This window comes from Phaethon aethereus (genome assembly GCF_964289735.1).
Source record: "Phaethon aethereus genome assembly, chromosome: 21".
In the NCBI taxonomy this organism is placed as follows: Eukaryota; Metazoa; Chordata; class Aves; order Phaethontiformes; family Phaethontidae; genus Phaethon; species Phaethon aethereus.
The window spans coordinates 9,259,265-9,277,680 of NC_138597.1; the positions used below are offsets into that span (position 1 = coordinate 9,259,265).

Sequence of the window (18,416 nt, forward strand, 5' to 3'; positions counted from 1 at the left end):
ATGATGAGTAGGATGCCAAAGCCAGAGATGACAGTGCTCTTGAAGAAATGCTGGGTAGAACAAAAAGGTAAAAGGAACAGCTAATTGAATGCATTTTGGAGCCTGTGGGACTTGATATGGTACCTTCCCTCATGAGGCAAATGGCACACCCCCTCAAACCATAGCTGAGTTTTCTGAATTCCCTCCTCCTCCATTTTGCATGAAGTCCCAGTGACGCCTCTCACTCCTGACCTACTCTTTCTATGCTTAGGTCTTCCCCAAAGCTGCATCGTTCTGTACCTAAAACCCCTGCCAGACTTGTACTTTCAGTTGTGTCCTTGCATGCACGTGTTTGCAGGTCCAGCAGCCGTCTCATCCTGACCTGCAGCTCACACTGTCAAATTAGTCTAGCGATCGTACTGGGCTGTCTGCCACCCTGGTTTGTGATGAGAGCGAAAAGAGAAATGAGAGATGAACTCACACAGTTAATTTACGGCCAGTGCCATTCTCCCAAGGTGATGGTTCAGTGCAGCCATTGAGTCCTGTAGCGTCTTCTGACTTAAACCCGGGCAGATACACACAGTTAAAATGTTTGAAATGCATGGCAAACAAGTTGCCTGCACAAGGACTAAATTGATTTCTGCTACTCTGATGCTTTTTACTGCATTTTGTGTTAATGCTGTTGAGATGCCCAAAGGAATCACTTCTTATTGGCTCTTTCATTCTGAGAAATTATCTCTGTAACTGAGGCATGATAGTCCACTTGGGGACTTCAGGAAGTAAGAGGCAGATTTAATCACACCTGCAGAGAGCCATGCAGTCGAAAGGCCTGCATTACACTCATCCAGTGGCAGCAGAAGTGGATGAAACAACTGACAAGAAGGAAGAAAATCTTCATTAGTAACATAGGTCTCCTTGGGATGTTTTCATGCTTGTTTATGGAAGGCTGACTTTAATCCCCCAAAAGTCAAAAGCAAACATTCTTCTTGAAAATGTTCCAGGTTTTCTGTAATTATCTGTGTGTTGCCCCCTGCCTCTTGGCTCTTTCTGGTAGCAAGTGTATGGGACAGAAGGGCGTTTCTGTGGCAAGCAGAAGATCTTGATAGTATGAGAAACAGGACGAGGTGTGAATGGCTGATTTAACCAACACAGTCCTATGCTGCTGGAAGTGTTTTCAAAACAAAAATCAGGGAGGAATTTGCTGTAGTTTAGGTGCCAGTTGTAATTTTTATGTGCTTAAACTGTTTCTAATCAAGATATGGTCTGTCAGACAGAGCATTGTGCAGGGCAGGGTTAAGGCTTTTGAATGTGCTAACACCACAGCCCTTCCTGAAGATTGGTAGTGCGGTTTTGACAGTGTCAGAAATGATTTCTTCAGGCTGAGTCATATTGCTAGGAAATCTGATGAAACACCCAGCAAGTCCGTATGCACAGCAGGTGTCTGGGAAGGGAGATGCTGGTTTTCTGTTCACCTTTGGCACCTTGTTGTTTCCCACTGAAGTGTGTTTCCTGCAGCATGGTATACCTTAAACCAGCGTTCTCGGTGTCTTTGGGTCCTTTCAGCCAGGTATGTAAAGAGCCTGTCATGGGGACAGAGCTATGTGTTAGGGCATCACTTTCTTCTGTCAGAAGCTGTTTTCAGAAAACGTAGAGCTTGCCAGAAGCCAACCTTTTACACTTTGAAGAGGAGAAACACGAAGGAATTACTTACAGATACCATTTTCCATGGACAGCCCTCTGGATTTCGTGCAGTGTTGGTGGCTGGAAGCTGGGAACCCGTATTCTCTACCAGCTCTTCTCTCTCCAAAGTCAGCCTGCAGCTTACCTCCAGTAGAATAGTTCTCTAAGAAGAAGTCAATGACTTCTCCTGCTGTGTCAGTGACAATATCATCTGGGCTCAGTTCCACAGTTTAATTTTGCCTCTATTTAGTAAAATACTTTCCCATTGTTGCCATGATAAGGAGCTGCTCTGGATGCTACAGGATGTCCTAAAATTCTCGTTATGTTTAGCCCACATGATGGCACAGGGGAGGAACACCAACAGATTCAACTCTTTTGGTGAAAAAGTCATAATTTGTCCTATGTCATTTGGGAAATGTAACCATGTTTGAAATGTCGTGTAAATATCATATGAAATACAGATTGTGTTTTTGAAATGGTTTTAACTTGCATAAGCTATCATATAGTTGAAATACATTATGATATAATCTTTAATTTAATAGCACCAGCATTGAGAATTCAGGCATACCTTAAAAGAAATAGTAATTAGCAAATTTCTGTTGTTGTCAATCCATATTTTGGGAGATCGGATAGTTTTGTTCATTCTTTTTCTGCGAATGTGTGTGTTAAGGCTGTTGGTGTATTATTCAGCTACTTCTATAAACTTGGATGTAAATCTGTTACACTCTTCGAGTTTCAAAATTCTTCACCATCAATCTGGAAAGCTTTAAGTCTGCTAAAATTGGAGTGCAGTCAGTGTTGGCAAGGAGCTATGTCCTTACGGTTGTGCTGGTTCCCCAGAGCCAGGACTTGTAGCTGTTCCCTGTTCCGCTTGCTGTTTGGGGCCCTGGAGCTCAGCCAGCGCAGCTCGGTGGTGGACCGCATCACGGACAGCGAGTTGTTTTTTGGTATTTGCTGCAGTTTTGACAAAGAGCACTATATACACATTATTTTACTACTCATGGCCACTGAACGTCAGCTCACAAAGATGCGTGGTGCTATTGCTTTAAGGTGGCTAGTAGCCACTAGCTGTGCTCAGCATCGCCTCTGCCAGCTCTGGCATCATGGCACGTGCTGTCAACTCAGCATGGCTGGAAAGCTTAGATAGCACCAGATTTGGCATCAGCGTAATCACTTCTGCGAGTGTTGTGCTTTGGGTGTTGCTAGCTTCTCGCCATTCCTTCTTTCTTCCAGCATGTGGTATTTTATATAACCCTGAGCACTGGCAGTTGCCTGCTAGACTAGCTTGTGTTTTTTTGGTTTTCTTGCTTAGTCTTGTCAGCATTAAGGTTTTCAGTTGCAGGGGAGCACTGAGAAATACATATTCTATTTTGCTTGCTGTCCTGCTAATGCTTTAGCTTGCTGGAGTTGGTGAGAGATGGCAGCAGTGGGAGTTAGTGTGCTGTTAGTCATTCAGGTGACATGGTCTGATAGACAAAGCTCTCGAGCCAGTAAGGGAGGATGCTTATCTAAGAGAGTTGCATCCAGTTGTTCAGGGTTGTGCAGCCTCACCTTATCACTTGATGCAAATTCTCTTACTCAAACGCAGGTGGAGTTTCAAAGCAGCTAGTGTTATGTTTGTGTTTAGCCTGTGTCTTGCAAGCATACAAGAAAGGAAGGTGAATCACTCACTTGTACATGTTGGTCTTAAAGTTCAGTATTAATCCTTTTCTGTAAGTGTTTTGTCAAACAATTCCTTAGTCATGCTATTTGAAGATCCCGCCCTTGAAGTCAGAGGCAAGGCAGTTGGAGATGCCGTTAGAATTCCTCCATCTTTGAAATACTTGATTTGACATAGAATATTTCACAGACCCATAATGCGTTTTAATGAGACCATATCATGTATCAGTGGCTGTTGCTACAGTGGTTGTTACTAGAAGGTAGGACTCTGAGGTCTTCTGGTTTTTTTTGTGAGGTGGTGGTGGTGTTTTTTCCTCACAAGAAATTGTGGACTTTTTTGAATAGTACAGATTAGTTCCTCAGGTGAGCCATGGACAGCCTTTCACTGCAACTTTGTTTTTTAATCCAGATACTTGATTTCAACAAACTTGCAATGAACCGTACAAGCACCTTTTGTGTAGATAAACTTTCAGTATCGCTACTGAGAACATATTTCATAAGTTGGAATCTTGAGTCTGAGGAAATTATGATGGGTATATACAACATGATTTGTCTGCTTCTAACCATACTCTTTGCAACTAAAACCTTGCCCTTTTTGGATAAAATCTAGCAACTGACTGGCATAAAATAGACGAGGTATTTTTAGAGACAGGCAGTGTAACTTTTCACATAGTAGATGGTGGATACCTACCATTAACGCAGCACCCGCTTTATGGGATTAGTGTGGCTAGTGAATTGTTTATAATAGTTTAGTAAATAAGGGCTTTTGCAGAGTCATGGCTTCTCATCCAGGTGACTGCCCATTTCCATTGATCCGTGCTAATTTCTGCAATTGAGATCTGTTTACTTTTTATACTTCGAGTTGATTTTGATCAATCTGTAATCCTACAGAAGGATTAACTTCTAGTTTTAATATTATTATAACGCTATTCAATTTTTTAAGCAGGAAGAGGTGTTATAAAAATTGACATTGTTCAATAGTAGGTCATAGGTTTTACTGTTGAATCAGAGATGGAAGTTGAAAGACATCATTCCAAGGACAAAAGCTAATTCCAATATTAATAGCTCTCTTACCAGCTAAAAAGAAGTGATTTTATGCATAATTCTTTTCTTTAGGAGTGCTTGCTAATTTTGAATGTGTCTCACACTCTAAGGAGCCAGTGGAAGTTATTTTAAGCTGCATTTGTGGTTACTATAGGTGAGTTAGTAGTATGTGTCTAATCTTTGGGCGGTGCTGTAGTGTTGCGTGGCGAGGTCTTTTCAGCACCATGGGAATGGCAAAGTTGTGGTCATTTGGAGCAAATTTTAAAATGTGCGTGACGGGCCGTTCATAGAGATAAGCATGGATAAAGAGAAGGTCGTGGACTTCGTGTAAATATTCAGAGGGGGTTATGCGAACTTACATTTTTGGAAGATACTGTGCATTGTTTCCCTGGCAGAACTAACCCTTTGGATAAATGTTAAATATAGACTGATGCTGTCAAAAAAAGAAAATGCATATCACTTAACACCGAAAGTGACACTTCATAAGGACCTTTTTCAATTTATAGTTCAATAAAAAGGGTAATCTGTGTAGGGGTATTCTGTCCTTGCCTGCAGTTCTGACAGGATCACGTTCCTGGTTTTACCTTCATGCTGTCCCAGGCTGAAATACTTCATATTTAACACCCTGGGTTCTATAAATAATTGACGTGCCTGTCTTAGCAACTGAAGATCAGCAGCAAATGGCATTCTTGTTGAATAGGGTTCTTCAGCATTCTTTACTTCTTTACAGCTTAATTTTCACTCTGCTACTGAGGATGTAGGAACTGATTTATTTATTCCACTTCAGGAAGAAAAAGTATTACTGTTCCAGTCCTTCAGGGGAGGAAGTTTACAAGAAAGTCAAGAACTCGCAAATGAAACCATCTAAGTAAAGACTAGCTATTTCTGCATATTTTCTGCATATACCGTTTGTATATGTTTCTCATTCCGTGCAACTGTTGTAGGTCATATGGGAAACCATAGTTTTAATGGTTAGACAAGGCTTAGGCAAATCTAGAAAGAAAACTCTGGTCTGTAGCTAAAACTAATGGGAAAATATTAAAACAATAATTTTTGTTTATAAGAACTACTGTGTATCCTTGATGACAGAGAAGAAGGGTGCCTGTCCGGTGCCTTATTACACAAAACCTAAGAGATAATTTGAGTAGCTGCAGTGCCATAGTTCCACTGTACGCAAATCACAATTGATTCTAGCTTGCGATACTGGAATTATACTTCCATTTGGTTTACCTATTCATAAATAATGATGAAAAATGTCAGGGAGGTACCTTCTCATTGTGAATTTATAGCATGGCAGAACCCAGTCATGGTGGAGTCCTTTAAAGATTTGAGATAATGATTTCAACAATAATGCTTTGTAATTGAAAGTGTGAGTGCTCTGTTGTTTGTAAACAATGCTTCCACATTATGCATACACAGAATAAATCACAGGAGTGCATGAATGAAGACTTCGTTTGGTAACTCCAGGGCAGGTTTTTGGGCAAAGGGCGGAGCCTGGGTGGTGCTGTCATGAGAAGTTCCTTGGGAGCAGACTGACTCAGTTAAATTTGACTTTGCCTCTGGCTTCCAGTTCCTGAATCTACCTGGCTTTGAGCACCTCCTGCCTCTGTTACCATCATCAATTTCTCTTCCTTCGATTCTCCTTTTGTTCTTCCGTTATTGTCTTCCATTACTCATTTTTCCATTCTTGGTGCCTGAGGCTGACATTTTCATACCTTGGTGACTAAAGTTTGGCTCCTAGGTCCGTATTTATTCAGTTAATATAGACAGCAGTCCAATTTCAGAGGAGTTAAGTATCCTGGAAAAGGTGTTTGTTTAAAAGTAGGAACAGAAATTTAGGAGCATACCTTTAGGGATCTTAGACTTAAACACACTTTCCCATTATTATTTGCTTCAGCTATCACTAGAGATCTGATATCAGCCTAACCTGAAGATTATGCTATCTTGTACATATTGAGGGGAAAATCAGAATTATGGAAAACGGCCTTTTTCTCAAGTATTTGTCAAGTGGCATTCCCTGGTCAGTCCTGAGCTGGGAGCTGTTTGTCCGCTGCCCAGAACAATGCCAGCTGTGTACCAACTTTGTGCACGATAGCTTTGCGTTACTGATTATTTGTAGGATTTGCACTTTCTTCTTGCTTCTTAGCTAGCAAGTGGAGTTTTGAGTACTAGCAGGTGAGACGGGTTAGGATGTGGGGGAAGGCATTCCCAGGGAGCAGCAACCAGGCTATACAGCTCATTATAGGGTGGTGACAGCATAAAAAATATTTAAAAATAAATCCGTCCATGTACCTTATTGAAAACTACACTAAAATTATAACTGAGGCTACCATGGATGACAATCATACTAGTTACTTAAAATAAATAACATGATTGTCTTATAATAGAAAGCAGAGAGAAATGTCCTGAATTTACTGTAGGAAATTGTCTTTACTAAATCTAGCCCAGCATTTATGAACATTGTATATATTATTTGATTTTGCCAGAACTACATAAACGGGGCGGGGGGATGGGACGGGGATGACTTGTTAATGTAAGTTGACTACCAGAGTAAATCACAGCCTAATTATTCTTTTTTTTTTTTTTTTCCTGGATAAAATTAGAATTTGATATAATAGTCAATAGACATTTTCTTTAATTTTTGAGACATAATTTCTCATAGCTAATCCAAATGAATTGGAGAAAGTTGCTGCAGAATTGAAAAAATAAATTATCTGAACTTTATGGTGACTTACTGGTAAATCCCCGTAGTTGGAATCTTTAATTTACCTCATATTTCAGTTTTTTTTTCCTCTAACTGCCTTACGGGTATATATCAGAGCAAAATAATTGTTATTTTCTTAGTGCCACCAGGGTGCTTGGAGCATGAACCAAAGTCAAGACAGAACTTGGCCTCTTCTCGTAGGGAAAGAAAGGACTAAGAACCACAGCGGAAAGAACATCGGGGCTTGTGGCAGAGGCAGCATGCCGCAGTGCACAGCGTGACAGGCGTTCTCCCTGGCATTGCTGGCTGCAGCAAAATGCTGGAGGTTGGCACCCATGTAAGTCAGTTCTGAAGCTGTTTGATGTTGTACTGGAATAAATGGGGCTCCAGCCCTGCAACCTCCACAGGTGGCCACTTGTTTCCCTTCTGTACTCAGTGCCAGTGTAGAGGAACAAAGTGTTTTTGCCCTTGTTCTTGGTTAAACAGGTAAGTACTGTGTCTAGTGTTGAGGCTACTGACTTAAATATCTACAAAAACTTCATGAGGCTTTGCATAGCAAAAACCATCTTTCTTCCAGGGTCCACTTAAATGGGTTAGGCTCTGAAGTTATGCTTGGGTTTGGTCTGGTGTAAATTCCCTATAGCCAACGGAGTTTTACTAGAGATAATTTGAATGTAGTGCTTGTGTTTCTGTGGGAAATAAATGGGCTCAGAACTGCAGAAGGAATGGGAAGAGAATGTATCCAAACCCTAGATGGAATGTGACCGAGTTAGACCTCCTGCTAGGGTAGTATGCAGTTTCATCCATTCCGAGTGTGATCCGGTATCTTCAGTTCCTGGTAATGTGTATGCTGCTTCAACTTCCACACATCATTTAGGGCAAGTTATTTGAATGGCAGAATCCTAAACAGAGTATGCTGCTCTGGAGAACCTTTCTGAAGAAATGCATGTTATGTGATATTCACCTGGTTTTGATGAACCTGGGGATTGTAAATTATACTTCACAAATGCAGTGAGGTATTTTGAAGTAACAGTGGATTTATACATACACATTGACTTGGTTAAGTCTTGGGTTTTTTCCTAGAAGAAGCAGCTTTTGATTCTGTAAGTGGAGAAAGGAAAGGGCAAAACCATGAGGCATTTTTTAAGCATCTCTATTCACACTTTTAAGAGTATTTTTGTAAAAACACTTGGCATTCCTTGCTTCTAAATCATGGAGTAACTTTGTGCAAACAATTCAAAAGAAAGGGGGTTCCAACATTGTCATTATAGCTATTAAAACTGTCAGAATTGTTTTGCTTTTTGATGCTTGCCATAGCAACAGACGACATATAATTTGCTGAATATCCATAACAGGATATTTGAATATAGTCTTTATAGTTTTACTTCTGCATATAACCAAGCATGCCAAATCATCACATTAACCCAATTAACCAAGCCAGACCCACATCTGCCATGGAATGACAATGAAGATTATTTTTTTTTTTTTTAAGAACTTTGTATTTCACCTCCCTCTTAACAAAAAACACCAGACATAGCAGCAGCTTTTATCAGTGTGCTGTTAAAAATTATTCATGATGCAGACTGCAAAAACTCCTGGCACATCTACTTTCTTGCCGCTTATTGGCCAGAGGTAGCTCTGGGTCTGTGCCCCTAGAAAGATAAGACTGAGTCGGTTTATCCTGTGCCATACGTGCACAGGATCTTGTTGCGGTTCAGTACCTCTGTGCCTCAATAGTGATTAGACCTTTGATTTTTTTTTTAGCATTGGGGAACTGGGAAACCCGAGAGATACCAGCAGCACTTCAATTCAAATGGCTGCTTTCTTCTTATTTTATTGCATAAGGAATTAAATGAAAATATTTTGGACTTTGCTGGCATGTTTGATGAAAAATCCATGTTCAAATGGCATCCGTAATATTACATAGATTGCATTGCTGTAATAACCTATATGCTACTGTTAAAATTATGTATGATTTCACATACATAAGATTCAGTTTATTAGGGTTTTTTTTCTCCTGGTAGAAAAGCTTGTATTGAGGAAGAGAACGAGTTCATTAGCCGTATGTAGCAGAGTTCATTCACAACTTCAATAACCCCTTAAAAATGCCTTATTCATCCTCATCCACACAAATTCTAATCCTCTTTATGGACCAGGAAGGACCTGGAAAGCCAGACAGTGCTCCTGAAGACACTTCATAGAGCAGGTTGCATGCTACTCCAGAGCCAAGGTAGGTTGTGTTAGTTGGGGAAGTGGAGCTGTTACCAGCCAGCTGAGTGGAAGTTCCCCCTTCCTCAGACTGTAAGGGCTCAGAGAAGGCAGCTGGTGTCCTAAACAACCTTGTCAATCAGACCACATGGACCTCATTACTCTAATGAGCCATAGAAGCACATAAGGAACTACTTGAGCTTTGGAGAGAAGAGAGAGATGGACACTTGTGCACATGTGTAGCTGATTTTGCATTTAATTACATTTCTGGGTGATCTCAAGGTCTAACCCCATGTGGAGTGCCTTATGGTTATTTGTTCTCAAGAGCATGTAAGTGAGTAATGCAGTGAGGGTTATGACCAAAATAAACATGTTTGCTCATCTCCCTGAAAAGAACGGAAAGGCTGTTTGTGGCAAGAGTTGTCGTCTCCGTACTTGGGAGTGGCCCCGGTTCCTGCTTGCGTTTCAGCCACAAGCACTGGTGTCTACAGAACCACATCCAAATAGCTCTCCAACATGACTGTAGTTGGTTTGGTAGCAGGGTGAGAATCGTTGTAACTTGGAGGAGATGCGTTGATTCCACCATTTCATTTCCTTTTTGTTATGCAGTCTTGCCTGGATGTCTGAGTGGAAGCTTGAGCCCCTTCTGAATACCGGCCTGATGTTAATCTCGGGCAGAAGACCGACATGCTGGGAGATGAGCTGGTTTGGTGGAGACAGGCAGTGGATAGGATTGGCACTCTGACGGCACTGCAGGCTGTGCTGCTTGGCTAATCCCGTTGCCTGTTTCTTGCTGAAGGAGAGATAGCAAGGCAGGTCTGTCCATATAGGGTAGACACTGGCACCTGCCACTCCGTGTGGAGCATTGGGGATGAGTCTTAGTATAAGTGTCACCTAACCATCTGAGACTTGCATCAGGAGATCGACTTCCATCTCTTGAGTGCAGAGGGATACCTATTTTAATCTAGTGTTCTGGTTTTGCATAATGCAAACTGTGAGGAGCACAAGCTGTATAGCTACCTTGTGTCTCTGGTAAGCGGATGGATCATCTCAGAAGAATATCCAGGGAGAGACATAAATTCCCTGGAACTCGTCAAGAAAATTATAGCTCTTTGCCAGCATGGCAACTTGAAAAGTTTCCAGTGTATCTCAAGCAGCTGAAGGAAACAATTGTCTTCGCTGATCCTGTAGCCGCATTAATATTTGTGTGTATTTATAGGACAGAGTGTACTAGATTAGCTTTATGACCGTTGGGAGTGAGCCTGTCATTCTAGAGCCTCTTCATCAATGTGCCTTTCACGCTCCACGGGATTAGCAGCTGCTGAAAATAGGAAAAAGGAATTTTCCTTTCTTCTGTGGTAGAAGAAACCCATGACACCATACTCCTCTTTTGTCTTGGCTCAGAAATGGCTTCAGTCCTTAGCAAAACCAGAGAGCCAACAGGTCTTTTTAAAGAAGTTCTACTCTCCTGAGGATCTAAGGGAAAATGTCCTTTTTGTGTGTTTAGTCACGCACATCAAAGGAAACGACCGTTTCAGGCTTCATTTGCATTGTGTGGGTATTAGATGTGGTCCAGTTACCCAGAGCTCTGCTTGAGAAGACAGAAGCATCGGGACTTTTCCAGCTTTGACGGAAATGGGGAGAAAACTCACCCAAGCAAAGAATATATCACTCTTCCAAGGCATTTTCCGTTTTTGAAGGAATGGAGCATTGGTGTCACGGGAGACTCTTTACAGCAAAAGCTTCTTCTGTAAGGGATGTGCACAGCTGCAGACCGTCACCCTTTGTCTCACAGAAGGTGTGCATGCTCGTCACAGACTTGTTCCCGTATGACCTGCAGGACTCCCGCAGACCTTTCGCATCTCATTGGCAATGCTAACTGGGTTCTCTTTGCGGATCGCAGATCCTTATCTCATGGGCCGTGTACCGTGCTGAGAACAGGGAGAGAAACTCCCTGAGCATTGTGCTTTCCACCCTGAAATGGCCCGGCTGCAGAAGGGGGCCTGCTGCACCTTGACCTTTCAGCGGTAGCAAAAAAATGGGGGCAATGACTCTCTCAGCCCTGTTGCTGTTGCTTAGGCCAGGGCGTAGAGTGCCGGGGGGTGTGCACTCCCCTCCCAGCAGCCGCTCTGAGCAGAACGCGGGTTTGGCCCTGGCCGTACCGAAAGATGGTAAAAAAACCCCAAACCGCTACAACTGCCTTTGCAGACACCCTCTGTGTGTGTCTCTCTGTGTGGTGTGTGTTTTTTTTTTTTTTTTTTTTTTTTTTTTCTTTCAAGCGGTTCCTGACAGACCCTTGGCCGGAGGCTGGCTTTGCTCACGTCAGAAGACGGCGCAGCTCGGCGTTACGGTTCGGGTGCGGCGTCTCCCGAAGTCTTTGGCGAGGAGGCGCTCCGGTTTGACGTTAAGGGCCGCGGGCGAGCCCACCGGCTGGCAGTCGGGGCAGCAGGAGGTGGCTCTCGCTCCGCTGTGGAAGAGGGCGGCCTGGTGTTACAGGCGCCCTCGGTCGCACTCGGGATCGCCGTTCGCCACGACTACCGGGCGGGAGGGGCCGGGCCAGGCCAGGCCGCGGGGCTGCCCCGCCGGGCGGGCGGGGATTGGCGGATGGGCCGCCCGCCGCGCCAATCGGCGGTTTTGTTTAGGGTTACAGGGCGCGGAGGGGGCGTGCGCCCGCCGGGGCCGCCCGCAGCCAATGGGCAGGGCTGGGGGCGGTGGCGCCGTCGGCCGCCCGGCTCGCCCGCTTCATTGGCCCCGCGCGCTGTCACTCTGGCGGAGAGGCGCTTCTCGTTGGATGCCAGTGCCGCCGTGCGTCATTCGGCGCGTCCCGCTTCCTCCGCGGCGCGGTTGGCTCTGGTGGCCGTCAGTCGTGTTGCGCCGCTTCCTCAGTGGCCGCTGCTGCCGTCAGTAAAGCGTCCCTGTCCCGCCCTCCTCGTCTTGCCGGCACCGCCGCTGAGTGGCTGCGGCGCGTGTCACTGAAGCGATGCCGCGCTTCGATTGGCGAGAAGTGCTGTCCATCGCGCCCATCCCCTCCGGGGTCCCGCCCTCCGCCGGCCGCGATTGGCTGCCGCGGGTGTCAGTGCGGCGGCTCCCCCAATGGGCGGCGCGGGGTGTGCGCCGTGCGCGCGGGGTGGCCGGCCCGGCGGCGGCGGCGGCGGCGGCAGCGGGAGGAGGCGGCGCGCGCCTGGGTCCCGGTCGCGAGGAGGCGGAGGAGGATGTGGCGCGCGGAGGGGAAATGGCTGCCGAAAACAAGCCGGAAGGTGAGAGCGCGGCCAGGCTGGCTCCTGCTCCGCGCCGGGCCGGGTTGGGCCTGCTCGCCGCCACCGCCGCGGGGCTGTCGGCGCGCCGGGCCTCCCGCGCCGCCCCCCGCCCCTGCCCCCGGCCGCGGGGCGGCGGCGGCCGAGCCGGGCCGCGCGGCGCGAAGTTTGGCGGTGGCGGGCAGCCCCGTGGGGCCGGAGCGGCGGGCAGGCCATGTGCGGCGGGCAGGCCGCGTGGCGCCGGGGCCGCGGCGGCCGGGCTGGGGCGCGGGCACGGGCACGCCTCCCGCCGCCCGCCGGCACGTGCCCGCCCGCCGCCAACATGGAGACTGCAGCGGCACGGCCGGCGCGGGGCGGCGCAGGGCGCGGCGCGGGGCTCCGGGCCGACGCCGCTTGCTGACGGCTTCGGCCCGCCGCCGCCTTCGGCCCGCCGCCGCCCGGGGGTCACGCCGCGCCGGGCCGGGCCTCGCCTGGCCGCGCCGCCCCGCCGGCTCCCCCCTTGCCCCCCTGTGGCGGCGGCGGCGGCGCACGTGCCTCGCGGGCGCGCGCGGGGTGGCCTCGTCCGCGGCCCCGCCGCACCGGGGCCTCCGCGCCGCCGGGCAGCGGGCGGGCCGGGGGTGGGCGCTGCTAGGGCGGGCGGAGCGGCGCCGCCCGGCGAGCGGCGGGCCCTCAGGTGAGCGTGGGGCGGTCCCGGCCGGGCCCTCGCCGGCGGGCACGGGTCGTGGGGGGCAACCGGGGCGCTCAGCTCTGGCCGAAAGTTACCGGCGCGGTGGGGGCCGGGCGCGGCGCGTCCGCAAGAGGGAAGCGCCACTCCGCCCGCGCGCGGCCTCGGGAGCGGGGCCGGCGCGGGCTGCCCCGGTTTCGCGACGGGTTCCGCGTTCTTTGTGACTGAGGCGGAGCGCGTGCAAGCAGGCCGCGGGTAGCGCGCGCAGGGGCGCCCCTCGCCCCGACTCCGGCCTTGACCTTGGGGCCGCGGCCGCCGCGCCCCGCCCGGCCGGGCGCGACGCAGCCGGTACCGCGTGTCGGGGGCCCCGTTGTACGGGGGCGGGAGGGAGGCGGTTTACGGCCCGCAGCTGACCGGTTGCGTAACTAACAGCGGGTCGATGTCACCAACGGCTTTTGCGGAGTGGGGGGTTGCGGTGGGGCTGCGCCGCGCGGGGTCCCACGCCGCAGGGTGCTGCCGGGCGCCCCCCGTCCTCGGGCACCGGGGTCCTGTCCCTCCCCCCCGCTGGGTTTTTGCTCCGAGTGCTTTGGGGATATCTCTCTTTTTTTTTTTCTTTTCCCCATTTTCGTTGTTTCTTGTAATTTAGGAGCTGTAGAGCCTCTGCAGGCACGGCCTCGCTGGGGTTGCTTGTTGCCTGTGTGTGGTCCAGCGTGGTGAGGGCTGAGTGCTTTACAGAAATGTAAATTTTAAGCAGTAGTGGTGATTGTGAGTGTTGTCAGTTTCATCCTTTATTAATCTCTTTGATTCTCCCAAATTCATTAGTTCTGTCTTCCCTGTGGTCTGGAAGATGCCGGGCTTCATTCTTTTCTCATTTGTGTTGAAGTAAACAATTAACTCGATCGAAGTAGTAAAACACCAACTGGTTAACAGGGGTGGAAGTGAGAAGAGAATTAGTGCCTGTCAGGCCCTTATAGCTCCGACTGTGGCATTTCAGTTCTTTAGTGGATGAAAGTATTGTCACCAAAGCACATTCCACTTGAGTCTCTTTTCAGGCTTCCTGGGCTGATGTGCGAGGACGTTTTTTGCTACATAAAGCACAGGTTTCAGTATGCCTTTTCCTATGAGGCCATGGTTTTACAGAGCCGGGCAGCTCAGTGCTCCTTGATTTGAAAGGTAGCTTGGCCTTTACCCTTGTTATTTAATGCAACCTTTAGTTTTGTGTTGGCAACTGATTTTTGTGGGCTGCTGAAGTGTGTTCTGGCTGAGGAGATGGGTCCACAGCAGCGTTCGCTTTTGTGGCATAGTGCTGTGGCACGAGCTGCCAGAGAAACGGCTTTTGTGCCCAGTGCAGAAACGCTCCCGTCTGATGTTGTAATCCAGCGTTTCGCTTGGCTGGTCAGTAGCTGGTTCTGCGCTTTGGACCCGCGCAGAGGACGGGCAGCATCGCTGAGGTGGGCGCGGAGCGTCTTCGGCGCCTCGGCTCAGCACCGATGCCTGTGTTCTCATAGTAAGCGCGCAGAGCAGCTCCCTGCACTGACCTAGTTCTGTGGTATGTTTTGAAGGAGGTAAGATATAAACCATTCATTCCTTAAACTTAAACTCCACCTGTCAGAAACTTAAATGGGAATCGTTTTAAAGTGTGATTCAAGACAAGTGTTTCGCCAGTAGCACAGGTTTTTGTTAGTTTAATATTTAACAAAGAGCTGTAAATGGCAGCTAGCAGGTTAGCGGCAGGGAGAAGCACTGCTGGTGCTGGGGAGCGATCTGCTCCGTCCACCTGAAGTGGTACCGTAGAAACGAGCCTCGTGAACAGCAGCGAACAGCTCTGCAGACCTGGCCGGTCTTTGAGCTTCCCTGTCAAGCTGCGATCGGGGCTTCTCATGCCCAGGTAGCAGCAGGGAAACCTCGGCGGCAGGTGAGCGTTTGGAATGAGGCTGGTGCCTCTGCTCCCTGGCTGCCGGAGAGAGTCCCAACTCTTGGAAAACTTGGGTGAGTTCCCTCTTGTCTACGGCGGGACATAGTCGGGGTCGATGGCCAAGCAGCTCTATGCCATCCTTGCGGCAGAGGGTTTGTGGTTTTTGTAGTTTCCGCTGTGTTTTGTGTGTCTGAGCTGAAACGGGAGGACTGACCCTTGGAGGTGCCATCTTGGCAGCTGTAAGGGACTCCGAACTTGATCGGGGGGTATGTGAGGGGTCTTTAAATTAAAAAAATAAAGTTGTTGGGTTTTTTTTAAGTTCAGAATGGAGAGCCTTTCTTTGTATTTCTGTGTGTCCTTATGGGCAGGTGTCTGAAACCAATAGCTTTAAATCAGAGTGGTGCCCACGTATTTACGTGGTGCAGTGGGTGCGGGAGCTGGGCGCTTCGTTTGTTGTTCCTGCTGAGTCCAGTTATACGCAGTTACTGAATTTTACGGCTGTTTGTTCAGGCAGGGTCAATGGGCGGGAGAGGCAGGAGGTGGAATTTCTCCCCAAAACTCCCAGGTGAGCCCAGGGCATGGGGCGAGGATGGCGGTGGCATTTTGGCAGCTGTTCTGGGTTTGTTGCCGATACTGACCGAGAGGGAAGTTAGAGCTTCAAATATTATTGAATGCGGAGAGACTGTTTAGGCAACATGCCTTTTGAAAACAAAACATTCTTGATTTGGTTGTTAAACAGCAAATATTTACTTCCGTCTGTGGAAGTGTTGCGTAACATTTTATTGCTTAAGCAAACCTGAGCTTATTGTGAGCGTGATGGATTGGATTTTGTGCCGTGCGCTCGGTCCTGCTGTCCTTCTTGGTGAAATTGGACTGTCGCGGTGAGGAGGCAGGGTTTGACACCCTGCTCAGTCTGCTTGCTGCCCCAGAATTTCTGCTGAATTTCAGCAGTTGGGATTTTACCAAAATTTCTGTTGTCAGAGATATGCAAACTGCCTTCTAGTGAAGTTTCTAGACACGCTCGGGGGGGCTGTAACACAGCAGGACAGTTTCAGAGAGTGGACTTGATTTGCTTCTTCCAAACAGCAGCAACTACGTGTGTGTGTGAGGTAAATTTTTTTTTGAGTACTTTAGGTATTACAACCGTTTTAGATGCAAGATTCCTGATGTAAGGCATGAGGCTTGTTTAGAGCTCTAGCTTTTTAATCCAAATCCACATCTCTTGTTGTTAATGGTTTTCCCAAACACTTTGTCTCAAAGGTTTTTTTGTTTATTTGTGTGCGTTTTTAGAGCTACTTCTGTAGGAAGGTTTCGTGCAGATGTTCTAACTCAGATTTCATTTCTTGTATCGGGAAACAGTGAAAGGATTATGTACAAGTACGGTTAAAACAAATGTTTTTAAAATGTAATTTCAACACTTGGTGCTAACTTTACGCTACTATAATTTTTAAATGGTTCTTCTCAAACATGCAGTCTTTTAAAAGACCTGCTTAGAAAGATATATGTTGTCGGAGGAAGGGGAAATAGCTATTGTACCTCCCTGTCCAGGCAGCCTTCAGGAAGAGGGAGCTGGAATGTGACCTTCCTTTTTTGGTGTCCCTTCTGTTTCTGCTTCAATAAACCAAACAGATCTGCAGGGGAAAAAACACCAACCCCAAACCTTTCCATGGAGTGAAATGAGGCTGGTAGAGTGTGTTGTGGAATGCAGTCCTGGTTAATTAAAATGCAGTGCTTCCAGCAGCTTCTTGCATCTTCCATGTTTCCTGGCTGCTTCTTCCACACCTGGCTGAGTTTTTTCTTTCCATTTTTTTCCCTTGCTTTGTGTTATGTTTTCACCTTCTGTGGCTTCCTGCACCCCTTCAGGCCTGTGTTGTGTTTACCCTGTTTTAAACCCCGTGGTTTTTGAAAGGCGAGTATGCCTGTGGCAGCTGGCATCTCTTAACCCCACTTCTTTGGGGTGCAGCACCTGCCTTCTTCCTGGGGTGACGCTGAAGGTGCGGCTTCGTACCGAGGAGCAGTTACGGCACTGGCTGCACAAGAGCAAGGTCCCGTTATCACTGGGAATGGAGAGCTCGGTGTCCTTTTCCTGCTCTCGTAGCATCTTTGCTCAAGGGTTTTTTTTTTGTTGTTTTTGGTTTTTTTTTCTGCCAGCTCTCCAGCTAGGTTTCCAAATTCAAACTGTTCATAGTGTTTAAAAAAAAAAAAAAAAGGTAAATATATCTCTGGGCGGTGGCTGCTGGTGTATAGGTTCAGAGTAAGTAATTTTGCTAGCCTTAGCCAGTACTTTGGGACTTCTGGAAAAGTTGTAGTATTGAAAATGTTTGTAGTATTGAAAACTGTATAAATGGGTGGTTTATTTTTGCTAGGCTTGACTAATAATATCCACTTCTCCTTACTTTCATTGCAGTTGAATTTGATGATGGAATTTTAGTGAAAACCAAGGGATGAAGGAATTGATGACAGATCTAAAACAAATTAATTGTCGGCGACAGTGAGCAATGGTCTAATTGTTCCGTTGCCCTTGTCATATTTAAGAGCAACACGGTGGAAGCCACGCATGAACACGAGCTGCAGGAAAAAAGTTGAAGTGACTGTGCAGTTTCAGTGCTTCTGAAGATTGTTTTTAAAATTGTTACTTTTGTGCACCTTCTGAATTTAACCGAATTGTCCTTTCTTGTGTGGTTAGCAGGGTGCTTTAAACCACCTGCTAAGGTCAGAGGGGAAGAAAGGAGCCTGTGAAATAGGGTAGCCAGTTTTGTTGGCTGGGGGAAGTAGACTCCTTGAGCACAGTGATAAATGTAAGTGTAAGAAATAAATAGCTAATTGTGTAAACCAGACCTTCTCAACCAGCATGTAGGCTTTCCTTAAGAAGAATTGTGCTATCAACTCTTCCCCAAAATGCACCATTTGCAGTTTTACGTAACTTTGGTGTTTAAATTGAATTCAGTTATACAATGTCAAGAAAGTTTCTGCTATGTGAAAATGATACGATAACTTGCAACTAGCGCGTTGTTGGTGGGGAGAACCGGGATGATAATACTCGGCAGTAACAGAGCTTTAGCTATATTTGTATTTCTTACAATTTTAGAGTGGTTTGTAGAGCTTGTCATAGCAACAAAGTATTTATCACAATTATTCCAAGAAACTAGTCTAGATTCAATAACTTCCTGGGGGAAAATTATTTCATTGATGATTCTTGATAACTCCTACCATTCCTATGATTTCTTCCTCGTCCTTTTCGGTTTCCCTCATTCCTTCCGTTTTCCCCACAGCCAGCGGTCGCAGCTTGCATGCGTTCTGGTTTGTGTG

General features: G+C 47.1%; 1 protein-coding gene across 2 annotated transcripts in view; it reads left to right on the plus strand.

Annotated features, from left to right (window-relative positions):
* CAMTA1 (calmodulin binding transcription activator 1) overlaps nucleotides 1–18,416 on the plus strand; it is a gene marked incomplete at both ends in the record, with an annotated part of 311,800 nt that continues 293,384 nt past the window's right edge. The window contains one exon of one of the 2 annotated variants that reach the window (XM_082009441.1): nucleotides 1–67. In XM_082009441.1, coding sequence (XP_081865567.1) covers nucleotides 1–67 — 67 coding nt within the window. The remainder of the gene's footprint in view (nucleotides 68–18,416) is intronic. The other variant, XM_082009442.1, reaches the window with a different exon arrangement.